This window comes from Oncorhynchus clarkii, chromosome 12 (assembly GCF_045791955.1).
Source record: "Oncorhynchus clarkii lewisi isolate Uvic-CL-2024 chromosome 12, UVic_Ocla_1.0, whole genome shotgun sequence".
In the NCBI taxonomy this organism is placed as follows: domain Eukaryota; kingdom Metazoa; phylum Chordata; class Actinopteri; order Salmoniformes; family Salmonidae; genus Oncorhynchus; species Oncorhynchus clarkii.
The window spans coordinates 16,655,984-16,669,611 of record NC_092158.1 but is presented as its reverse complement, the minus strand read 5'-3'; the positions used below and the strand labels follow the sequence as shown (position 1 = coordinate 16,669,611).

Below are 13,628 nucleotides of genomic sequence, written 5' to 3'. Positions count from 1 at the left end.
CTTAGCAGGACTACTACCTCTTATCTGGCGGACTCACTAAACACAAATGCTTCATTTGTAAATTATGTCTGAGTGTTGGAGTGTGCCCCTGGCTATCCGTAAAAAAAATGTAAACTAGAAAATGTTGCAGTCTGGTTTGCTTAATATAAGGAATTTAAAATTATTTATTATTTTCCTTTTGATACTTAATGATATTTTAGCAATTATATTGACTTTTGATACTTAAGTATACTTACAACAAAATACTTTTAGTATTTTACTCAAGTAGTATTTTACTGGGTAACTTTCACTTTTACTTGAGTCATTTTCTATTAAGGTAGCTTTACTTTATTCAAGTATGACAGTTGGATACTTTTCCATCACTGTATTTTTTTCCTGTTTATGGTCAAACCTGTTTATAATCAAAACTATTTCTTAACAGTGATGGTCATCCTCCCTATTTCTCCTTCTCAATCTCCTCAATGTTCCTTCTCTCGGAGAGTTTTCCATTCACCTTTCACCCTGAAAGGTTTCCCAAGTTACATTCATTGTAGGACCATTACCCTCCCCTCATTCTCCTCCACGTCAACCCAATTCCAACCCCTCCTTCTGTCTTTCATCTGCCAATCCTCCCTTTTGTCCTTTTTGTTTTTTTAATCGCATCCTATCTCCACCCTTCTTTTTCTCATCCTCTCTTTCTCTCCCATTATCCTCATCTTTTCTCTCAGTTTCTCTCATCCTCCTCTACCTCCTTCCCTCACTTTCTCTCCTCCCACTCAGTCTGCAAACTGACCTGAGATCAAAACTTACGCTGGCAGACAGTTTAATGAATCCAGTGCTTCTTAATGCTTCGCCCACTCTGGAGGCCAAGCCTTTCCTCATGTGACATTTTCATGGAAAGCTTTATTGGCAGACAACAGATAAAACAGAGGCCAGGAGAAGTCAAGGTGTTCAGCGGAATAATGTCACCCGGGTTATAACTCTCCGTTGTTATTATTTAAGATTTATAGGTTCCTCCCTAGAGAGGTTCCTACCTCTCTCCGTAGCCCGTCGACATGAAAACACTGAGTGAGTGTGCGAAATGTGGTGTGAAGGAGCAACGGTCATGTTTGATCTCTGTGCTTTCTAACCCATGTTGACATTGAGAGACAAAACAAGATATAGTGCACATGTACAGGATGTAACAGATATACACAGGAGATGAGAGAGGCTAAGTGTTACATATTTCATATTTCATTTCTCATGATCTTACAAATCATGTTTAATGAAAATAAAACACCTTGTAGTTTTGTGTGTGTGTGTGTTTTAAGGGGATGCAGGCAGAGTGCTTCAGATTGAATTGTTATGTAAAGGCGTGTCAGATTAGATTGTCTGGGCATGGCTAACTTTATCCGACAGGACTGTGTACACGCACAGCCACCAACAGAGGAAGGGGGAGGGGGGGGGGGGGGGTGTAGATACACATGGGTGGGTGGAGAGAGAGGGTGGGTGGGTGGATATATTTAGAGAGAGAAGAGAGAAAAAGACAATGAGACACATAGCTGGAGAGCTGTGGGGGGTGGGTGTAGGCAAGAGGATGGGGAAAAGGAGAGAGTGAGGCAGGAGGGTGTGAGGAAGGGAACAACCCCCTTGCAGCAGAGGAGAGGAAATGCCATGGTTAGAGTTCAGTGAAGTGGTAAATAAGTAGCATCAGCGTATCAGGGCGTTTAAGGGGGAACTGGAGAGGAAATAAAAAAGGTACATGATCAGTTATTGGTTCTGGGAGCACAGGGAGCCAGAGGAGAGAGAGGAGAGATAACTACACAGCCAAGTGGAGAGAGAGGAGAGATAACTACACAGCCAAGTGGAGAGAGAGGAGAGATACCTACACAGCCAAGGGGAGAGAGAGGAGAGAGATGAGCGATACCTACACAGCCAAGGGGAGAGAGAGGAGAGAGAGGAGAGATCCCTATACAGCCAAGGGGAGAGAGAGGAGAGAGATGAGTGATACCTACACAGCCATTGGGAGAGAGAGAATAGATACCTGCACAGCCAATGTTATTGTATTTATAGATCGATGAGATGACTGAACAAAGGCAAAGTGCAAAGTTATGGTCATAGACAAAACAACCACATCAAATAAAAATCTACATTGATCAAATAACATGGAAAACAACCACTTTTTGTGCAGTATTAATCTATAGGCAGGCACAGCAAGGCACAAGGCAATAGTGATAGGTTCTCCTGTGGTTATATTTCTATGGCCAGGCAGAACAGAGGCAATAGTGGTGTGTTTGTTGTGTGTGAGAGAGCGAGAGAGCGAGTCCAATTCAGTAAACACCTCTGAGGAGCAGGGGCCTAGGTAGGTGCATATTGTATTAAGTGTGTTTATAACTGTAATTTATGAAGTAAATTAAGATTTTCGCTACAGAGGTTTCTCCTGGGAAAATATTTCATTATGTTTGATAATGACCCAATAAACACACACGCGTGAGCACAACCACAAACACCTGTACACACACAGACATGCACACACACACAAGCGTGCACATGCACACACACATCGGCCCATCAGATATTTCCCATAAATCCTACAGTAAATGTAGTGAGGACTGTGTGCAACATATTAGCTGTGGTACAGTGAGCAACGCTAAACAAGCCTCCAGGCTAGAGCTGAGCCCACCCCTCTAACAAGTAGGCTGACCAGATAAGACCTCATATAACAGGGGCGCGAGATAGCCATTCAGAGAACAATATGTTTTCACAGGTGCCAGGCCACATTACAATATAAATCTAGATAGCTGGACAGCCAGTGGCTACAGCTGCGTAAGAGTTGAAGCTTAGAGCCTGCTCCAAGCTCTGTCTGATGTGAAAGCTTGCTGAGAATATCACTGCATTGGATCATAATGGAAGGTTTAAAAAATATATATAGATACAATACCAGTCAAAGTTTGAACACGCCTACTCATTCAAGGGTTTTTCTTATTTTAATTTTAATTTTTCTACATTGTAGAATACTAGTGAAGACATCAAGACTATGAAATAACACATGGAATCATGTAGTAACCAAAAAAAAAGATTATTCAAAGTATCCACCCTTTGCCTTGATGACAGCTTTACACACTCTTGGAATTCTCTCAATGCCAAACATGTGCAAAGCTGATTCCATATGTCTAATTTCATAGTTTTGATGTCTTCACTATTATTCAACAATGTAGGTTTAAGGGAAGGTTACTCGTGACTCCCAAGCTCAACATTTTAACAAACTACCTCCCAGTTTGAAGTTAGCCCCTAGCCAGATTACTCACAACATTTTGCAATGAGTAGCTAGGTTTACATCCAATTGGCAACAGATTTTCATGTGAATATTCAAAAATATGTATAAAGAAAAAATTCCCATTTTCCAACCAGTGGTGTTTCCACCAAACTGACTTGTTGCGGATAAAAATCAGTGCGTGATGACATAGTGCACACAAAATGTACTTTTTTCTTAAGTTTTCATGTACAAAATAAAAATCTAATGTTCAATGTGTTTCCATCTCATTTTCAACTCTAGCGATAGATTTGTCACAAAAACTGTTGCAGGTACAGTGCAGGTAGGCTCTGTTGGTAGGTTAGGCATGATTAGATTATTATGGCAGTCAAGCATTGATCATCATGTTACCAGAATAAGACACTCAATATTTATTGGAAAGGAGCATCAAGCTCATACCATGCACTTTCACCACCCTATGAAGTTCATCATAACATCTGTAGCCTAATAAACTGCATGGTTTCCTGAGTCGTAGTGGGAGGACCAAAACACCCTATCACCGCATGACTCCAAATTTACTTTGATATGATAGTAAACTAGACACTCTAATGTACTTGTCATCTTGCTCAGGCCTATAAAGCCTCTTTCTATTCTGGTTAGAGACCATTTGCGCTGTTCTGTGAAGGAAGTAGTACACAGTGAATAGCCTGGAATAGCCTTAATGTATCAGAACAAGAATAGACTGACGAGTTTCAGAAGAAAGTTATTTGTTTCTGGCCATTTTGAGCCAGTAATCAAACCCACAAATGCTGATGCTCCAGATACTCAACTAGTCTAAAGAAGGCCAGTTTAAATGCTTCTTTAATCAGGACAACAGTTTTCAGCTGTGCTAACATAATTGCAAAAGGGTTTTATAATGATCAATTAGCCTTTTAAAATTATAAACTTGGGTTAGCTAACACAACGTGCCATTGGAACACAGGAGTGATGGCTGCTGAAAGTGGGCCTCTGTATGCCTATATAGATATTCCATTAAAAATCAGCTGTTTACAGCTACAATAGTCATTTACTACATTAACAATGTCTTCTCTGTATTTCTGATCAATTTGATGTTATTTTAATCAACAAAAAATGTGCTTTTCTTTCTAAAACAAGGGCATTTCTAAGTGACCCCAAACTTTTGAACGGTAGTGTATATACAGTGCCTTGCGAAAGTATTCGGCCCCCTTGAACTTTGCGACCTTTTGCCACATTTCAGGCTTCAAACATAAAGATATAAAACTGTATTTTTTTTGTGAAGAATCAACAACAAGTGGGACACAATCATGAAGTGGAACGACATTTATTGGATATTTCAAACTTTTTTAACAAATCAAAAACTGAAAAATTGGGCGTGCAAAATTATTCAGCCCCTTTACTTTCAGTGCAGCAAACTCTCTCCAGAAGTTCAGTGAGGATCTCTGAATGATCCAATGTTGACCTAAATGACTAATGATGATAAATACAATCCACCTGAGTGTAATCAAGTCTCCGTATAAATACACCTGCACTGTGATAGTCTCAGAGGTCCGTTAAAAGCGCAGAGAGCATCATGAAGAACAAGGAACACACCAGGCAAGTCCGAGATACTGTTGTGAAGAAGTTTAAAGCCGGATTTGGATACAAAAATATTTCCCAAGCTTTAAATTACCCAAGGAGCACTGTGCAAGCGATAATATTGAAATGGAAGGAGTATCAGACCACTGCAAATCTACCAAGACCTGGCCGTCCCTCTAAACTTTCAGCTCATACAAGGAGAAGACTGATCAGAGATGCAGCCAAGAGGCCCATGATCACTCTGGATGAACTGCAGAGATCTACAGCTGAGGTGGGAGACTCTGTCCATAGGACAACAATCAGTCGTATATTGCACAAATCTGGCCATTATGGAAGAGTGGCAAGAAGAAAGTCATTTCTTAAAGATATCCATAAAAAGTGTCGGTTAAAGTTTGCCACAAGCCACCTGGGAGACACACCAAACATGTGGAAGAAGGTGCTCTGGTCAGATGAAACCAAAATTGAACTTTTTGGCAACAATGCAAAACGTTATGTTTGGCGTAAAAGCAACACAGCTCATCGCCCTGAACATACCATCCCCACTGTCAAACATGGTGGTGGCAGCATCATGGTTTGGGCCTGCTTTTCTTCAGCAGGGACAGGGAAGATGGTTCAAATTGATGGGAAGATGGATGGAGCCAAATACAGGACCATTCTGGAAGAAAACCTGATGGAGTCTGCAAAAGACCTGAGACTGGGACGGAGATTTGTCTTCCAACAAGACAATGATCCAAAACATAAAGCAAAATCTACAATGGAATGGTTCAAAAATAAACATATCCAGGTGTTAGAATGGCCAAGTCAAAGTCCAGACCTGAATCCAATCGAGAATCTGTGGAAAGAACTGAAAACTGCTGTTCACAAATGCTCTCCATCCAACCTCACTGAGCTCGAGCTGTTTTGCAAGGAGGAATGGGAAAAAATGTCAGTCTCTCGATGTGCAAAACTGATAGAGACATACCCCAAGCGACTTACAGCTGTAATCGCAGCAAAAGGTGGCGCTACAAAGTATTAACTTAAGGGGGCTGAATAATTTTGCACACCCAATTTTTCAGTTTTTGATTTGTTAAAAAAGTTTGAAATATCCAATAAATGTCATTCAACTTCATGATTGTGTCCCACTTGTTGTTGATTCTTCACAAAAAAATACAGTTTTATATCTTCATGTTTGAAGCCTGAAATGTGGCAAAAGGTCGCAAAGTTCAAGGGGGCCGAATACTTTCGCAAGGCACTGTATACATCTGGTTGTAATCTGGGTACCTTGATAGCATCATGAAAAATAGATGCCTTTATCAGGCAGCAACAGAGACAGTTTAGTTGTAGTCTGGTTATTTAACATCTTCTCAACCAAAAAAAAACCAACACATTACAACGAGAATTTAACATCATTATAGCCTCATATAGCCTCAAAGATGCGTCAGAGGGGATGGCTGCAGTCTTATCGGCTTTTAATCAACCATGCTATTCTGTTTTTTTTTTCGTAACTTGTTTTGTACATAACGTTGCTGCTACCGTCTCTTATGACCGAAAATAGCTTCTGGACATCAGAACTGTGTTTTACTCACCTCATATTTGATGGAGAGTTTTTTCTTCAATGAGTCAGACGGGAGGGATATACTATAGACAACCGACCAGGCCCAGATCATTCGCTGGGGAAGGAAACTGAGATTTCACCGAAAAATATCAGGGTGCCTTGTGAGGATCAGGCGACGAGTGGCTAATCTGCCTTTGCCTTCCATCCTGCTAGCTAACGTTAATTTGCTGGAAAATAAATGGGACGAACTGAAAGCACATATATCTTAGCAACAGGACATTAAAAACTGTAAAATGTTATGTTTCACCGAGTCGTGGCTGAACAACGACACTAAGAACATACGGCTGGCGGGTTATACACTCTATCGGCAGGATAGAACAGCAGCCTCTGGTAAGAGACGGGGCTGGGGCCTATGCATATATGTAAACAACAGCTGGTGCACGATATCTAAGGAAGTCTCAAGGTTTTGCACACCTGAGGTAGAGTATATCATGATAAGCTGTAGACCCCACTATCTACTGTTTCTAGAGAGTTCTGTATTTTTTGCAGCTGTCTACATACCACCACAGACTGATGCTAGCACTAAAACCGCACTCAAGGAGTTGTATACCGCCATAAGCCAACAGGAAAACGCTCATCCAGAGGTGGAGCTCCTAGTGGCCGGGGGCTTTAATACAGGGTAACTTAAATCAGTTTTACCTAGACCAGCTTTACTCCACACACAGAGACGTGTACAAAGCTCTCACTCGCCCTCCATTTGGCAAATCTGACCATAATTATATCCTCCTAAAATTTAAGCAGGAAGCACCTGTGTCTATAAAAAAGTTGTCCAATGAAGCAGATGCACAGCTACAGGACTGTTTTGCTAGCACAGACTGGATTATGTTCCGGAATTCTTCTGATGGCATTGATGAGTACACCACATCAGTCACTGGCTTTATCAATAAGTGCATCGAGGATGTCGTCCTCACTGTGACTGTATGTACATACCCCAACCAGAAGCCATGGATTACAGGCAGAGCTGGCGCTTTCAAAGAGCTGGACTCTAATCTGGAAGTTTATAAGAAATCCCGTTATGCCCGTTGACGAACCATCAAATAGGTAAAGTGTCAGGACTAAGATCGAATCGTACTACACCGGCTTTGACGCTTGTCAGATGTGGCAGGGCTTGAAACTATTACAGACTACAAAGGGAGGCACAGCCAAGAGCTGCCCAGTGACACGAGCCTACCAGACAAGCTAAACTTCTATGCTCGCTTCGAGGCAAGTAACACTGAAACATGCATGAGAGCATCAGCTGTTCCGAATGACTGCGTGATCACGCTCTCCGCAGCCAATATTAGTAACACCATGCACAGACCGGACCCGCGCGCGCGCTATAGTGCGCAAACTGATTTTGTCCCCCCACACCAAATGAGATCACGACACGCATGTTCAAATATCAAAACAAACTCAACCAATTATATTAATTTGGGGACAGGTCGATAAACATTAAACATTTATGGAAAATTTAGCTAGCTAGCTTGCAGTTGCTAGCTAATTTGTCCTATTTAGCTAGGTTTCTGTTGCTAGTTAATTTGTCCTGGGATATAAATGTTGAGTTGTTATTTTACCTGAAATGCACAAGGTCCTCTACTTTGACAATTAATCCACACATAAAACTATTTCTAGCCATCTCTCCTCCTTCCAGTCTTTTTCTTCTTTGGACTTTATATGGCGATTGGCATCTAACTTAATACTCATAGTATTACCATGACGACCGACTGACCTCAGTTCATCTTTCAATCACCCACGTGGGTATAACCAATGAGGAGATGGCACGTGGGTATCTGCTTCTATAAACCAATGAGGAAATGGGAGAGGCAGGACTTGCATTGCATTCAGTGTCACAAATAGAACTTCTATTTTAGCGCATGGCAACGCAGACGCTCATTGGAGCGCACGAGCAGTGTGGGTGCAATGATTGAATAACATGTATGTGTACATTTAGTCAGCATGTGAGACCTTTAAACAGGTCAACATTCACAAGGCTGCAGGACCAGATGGATTACCAGGGTATGTACTCCGATCATGCGCTGACCAACTGGAAAGTGTCTTCACTGACATTTTCAAACTCTCGCTGTCTGAGTCTGTAATACCAACATGTTTCAAGCAGACCACCATAGTCCCTCTGCCCAAAAACACTAAGGTAACCTGCCTAAATGACTACCGACCCGTGCACTCACGTCTGTAGCCATGAAATTCTTTGAAAGGCTGGTCATGGCTCACATCAACACCATTATCTCAGAAACCCTAGACCCACTCCAATTTGCACACCACACCAACAGATCCACAGATGATGCAATCTCTATTGCACTCCACACTGCCCTTTCACACCCGGACAAAAGGAACACCTATGTGAGAATGCTATTAATTGACTACAGCTCATCGTTCAACACTATAGTACCCTCAAAGCTCATCACTAAGCTAAGGACCCTGGGACTAAACACCTCCAACTGCAACTGGATCCTGGACTTCCTGACGGGCCTCCCCCAGATGGTAAGGGTAGGTAACAACACATCCGCCACGCTGATCCTCAACACGGGGGTCTCTCAGGGGTGCGTTCCCAGTCCCCTCCTGTACTCCCTGTTCACTCATGACTGCACGGCCAGGCACGAGTCCAACACCATCATTAAGTTTACTGATGACACAACAGTGGTAAAGTCACATTTTGTGACCCATGCCAGGTGGTTGCGGTGGCATAGTCTCAGAGGCCTGAATATCATGGGAACGGGCGATGAATGAATAACTGGGGAGAAATAAAGGTAGAGAATGAAATAGAGGTAGATGAGGAAAGTAAAAAGCTGTGAAGAGGGGACGAGAATTAAAAGATGGCGAGATGGAGGGATGAGAGATGGAGAGAGGGAGAGATGGAGAGATGGAGAGAGTGAGAGATGGTGGGATGGAGAGAGTGAGAGATGGAGGGATGCAGAGATGGAGGGATAGGGAAATGGAGAGATGGAGGGATGCAGGGATGGAGAGATGGAGGTAGAGTGAGGAAAAGGTGAGGTGGCTGAAGCGAGAGATCTAAAGGAAGGTTACATTCCTGTTGAAGAGCCTAAACCGACCTAAAAACTGCACAGTGATTAGATGAGATAAAAGAGGGGAAAGAGAGGGAGACAGACAGGAGAGAAAGGAGAAGCAGGATGACAGACAGGACTAACAGCACAGCGTTTCCACAAAGAGGAAGCAGGGAGGTTAGAGTGTAGTGTAGTGTGGTGTAGTGTAGTTTATATGCGCGCGTGTGTGCGAGGGGTGCATGTATGTGCATATTGATGTTCACATTTAAGTGAGTATGTGAGTGTGGGTATGATATTGTTAAGATTAAAAAAACATCTGCGTGACCTATGTATTCTACATACCTCCTTACACTATGAGTGAGATGACAACACACACACACTGTAAAAAAAAACGGGTGTCAACTAAACAATTCAGGGAAAACCAGGACTCCAATGTACTATCAAGGTGACTGTTTTCTATTGACTTTGTTCTCTGGGTGTGTTAAGTTACGCTTTCTGTGTGTTAGAATAAAGAACACTGTTTGAGAAGGTTGCTTGGGTGAAGGATTTAGATCAAGAAAGCATTATTTACAATATCACAATGGAACAGTTACAGTATACACATTAAATACACGTTCATGCAGTATACACAAAGGCATGCCTCTCATTAAGTGCACAGACAGTGTACACATTAAATACATGTTCATGCAGTATACACAAAGGCATGCCTCTCATTAAGTGCACAGACAGTGTACACATTAAATACACGTTCATGCAGTATACACAAAGGCATGCCTCTCATTAAGTGCACAGACAGTGTACACATGTGCTCTCTTAAATACATAGACCCCCACACACTTTCACTCATGGAAAATATGCACTGACAGCATTCTAAGGTGACAGGTAGCCTAGCGTTAGTAGTGTTGGGCCAGTAACCCGAAAGGTTACAGGTTTGAATACCTGAGCCGACAAGTGGAAAGATCTGTTACGGTGCCCTTGAGCAAGGCACTTCACCCTAATGTGCTCCAGTGGAGTTGTACTACTATGACTGACCCTGAATATCAACACATTTCACTACACCTATCATGCTACTATGACTGACCCTGAATATCAACACATTTCACTACACCTATCATACTACTGACTGACCCTCAACATCAACACATTTCACTACACCTATCATGCTACTATGACTGACCCTGAATATCAACACATTTCACTACACCTATCATACTACTATGACTGACCCTGAATATCAACACATTTCACTACACCTATCACGCTACTATGACTGACCCTGAATATCAACACATTTCACTACACCTATCATGCTACTATGACTGACCCTGAATATCAACACATTTCACTACACCTATCACACTACTATGACTGACCCTGAATATCAACACATTTCACTACACCTATCATGCTACTATGACTGACCCTGAATATCAACACATTTCACTACACCTATCACACTACTATGACTGACCCTGAATATCAACACATTTCACTACACCTATCATGCAACAATGACTGACCCTGAATATCAACACATTTCACTACACCTACCATACTACTATGACTGACCCTGAATATCAACACATTTCACTACACCTATCATGCTACTATGACTGACCCTGAATATCAACACATTTCACTACACCTATCACACTACTATGACTGACCCTGAATATCAACACATTTCACTACACCTATCATGCTACTATGACTGACCCTGAATATCAACACATTTCACTACACCTATCACACTACTATGACTGACCCTGAATATCAACACATTTCACTACACCTATCATGCTACAATGACTGACCCTGAATATCAACACATTTCACTACACCTACCATACTACTATGACTGACCCTGAATATCAACACATTTCACTACACCTATCATGCTACTATGACTGACCCTGAATATCAACACATTTCACTACACCTATCACACTACTATGACTGACCCTGAATATCAACACATTTCACTACACCTATCATGCTACTATGACTGACCCTGAATATCAACACATTTCACTACACCTATCACACTACTATGACTGACCCTGAATATCAACACATTTCACTACACCTATCATGCTACAATGACTGACCCTGAATATCAACACATTTCAATTCACCTATCATGCTACTATGACTGACCCTGAATATCAACACATTTCACTACACCTATCATACTACTATGACTGACCCTGAATATCAACACATTTCACTACACCTATCATGCTACTATGACTGACCCTGAATATCAACACATTTCACTACACCTACCATACTACTATGACTGACCCTGAATATCAACACATTTCAATTCACCTATCATGCTACTATGACTGACCCTGAATATCAACACATTTCACTACACCTATCACACTACTATGACTGACCCTGAATATCAACACATTTCACTACACCTATCATGCTACTATGACTGACCCTGAATATCAACGCATTTCACTACACCTACCATACTACTATGACTGACCCTGAATATCAACACATTTCACTACACCTATCATACTACTATGACTGACCCTGAATATCAACACATTTCACTACACCTACCATACTACTATGACTGACCCTGAATATCAACACATTTCACTACACCTATCACACTACTATGACTGACCCTGAATATCAACACATTTCACTACACCTATCACACTACTATGACTGACCCTGAATATCAACACATTTCACTACACCTATCACACTACTATGACTGACCCTGAATATCAACACATTTCACTACACCTATCACACTACTATGACTGACCCTGAATATCAACACATTTCACTACACCTACCCAGTGTATGTGACAATAAAACCTTTTTTATATATTTTTTTTTCCTGCTTCAATCTGCAAACCGGCATCTCTGACAACCCAATATAAGCCCCTTGGTCTTTAAAGCCGCTCATAAAGATAAGCAATCTCACACACAACTCCCACACCGGCTGTAAAGCACTTCCTAACACACACACACACACGCACACAACTCACACACACAAACAGATTTCTCTCCCATTCATTTCCCCCATGGTTGTGATAAGTTTGCACACCCGAGTAGAAAGGAAGAGAAACACAAATGAGTCTAAACAAGCAGAAACCAGTAACTCACCAGTAACTCATCAATAACTCATCAATAACTTACCAGTAACTCACCAGTAACTCACCAGTAACTCACCAGTAACTCACCAGTTACTCACCAGTAACTCACCAGTAACTCACCAGTAACTCCACTGCATGTATTCCTCACCAGTAACTCACCAGTAACTCACCAGTAACTCACAAGAAACTCACCAGTAACTCCACTGCATGTATTCCTTATATCGCTCCTTTACACCTGTCCTCTGATAATCTGTTGTCCCTTTTCCTACTCTCCTGGGACCATTCCTCCTCTCCCTCTGTCGTGGGCTGTTTGGGTAGAAGTGAAATGATGCTGGGAATATCCTTCAGAATACTGAACAGAGGAGTCACACACCATCTCTATCTTTCTTCTTTTTCACTCTATCTCTCTTCTTTTTCATATGCTTCTTCCTCTTCTTTCCTATGCTCTGTTTGTTCCATTCTTACATCGCTCCATTTTTTCCCCCTTTATTTCTTTCACATCTCTCTTTCACTGCTGCTCGGTGTTCTCAGTTCCTCCTTTCCCTAGCATCATCAGTAAGGACTCCATCTGTCCCTCTCCTCCTCTTCTCTCTCTCCCTCTATCTCTCTCTCTCCCTCCCTGCTGTGCCCTCTGTTTCACTCTCTTCTCCTCAGAGTCATCTCCTCAACTATAAGCCTACTCATTTCCCAGCCTGAGCACAGTGGCTTTGCAGGTGACTGTCAGCATGTATGTGTGTGTGAGTCTGAAAGTGTATGTCAGAGTGTGTGCGCAGGCGCATGTGTAAGAGAGAACAGGAGGGAGAGCAGGAGTCAGAGACACAGTGAATAAACAGGCAGTTATCCTCTTAGATGCGCCATTCAGTTTGCTCCCTCTGTCTCCCGCTCTCTTTCTCTCGCTCCTTCTCTTTCTGTCTCCCCCGCTCTGTCTTTTTTTCGCTCCCTCTCTTTATGTCTCCCTCACTCTGTCTTTCTCTCGCTCCCTCTCTCCCTTTCTGACCTTTCTGTCCCTCTCAGTGTCACCGCGCAAGTCCTGTATCCTTGTCAGCGGAGAGAGACGGAGAGAGAGCGAGAGAAAGAGAATGAGAGGGAGGGATAGAGAG

At 42.1% G+C, this 13,628-nt stretch overlaps 1 protein-coding gene across 1 annotated transcript in view; it reads right to left on the bottom strand.

Moving 5' to 3' along the window:
• LOC139422793 (protein INSYN2B-like) overlaps positions 1 to 13,388 on the bottom strand; it is a 57,578-nt gene extending 44,190 nt beyond the window's left edge. The window contains exon 1 of the mRNA XM_071174148.1: positions 12,721 to 13,388. Coding sequence (XP_071030249.1) covers positions 12,721 to 12,737 — 17 coding nt within the window. The 5' untranslated portion in view covers positions 12,738 to 13,388. The remainder of the gene's footprint in view (positions 1 to 12,720) is intronic.
• Between the last annotated feature and the right edge of the window lie 240 nt (positions 13,389 to 13,628).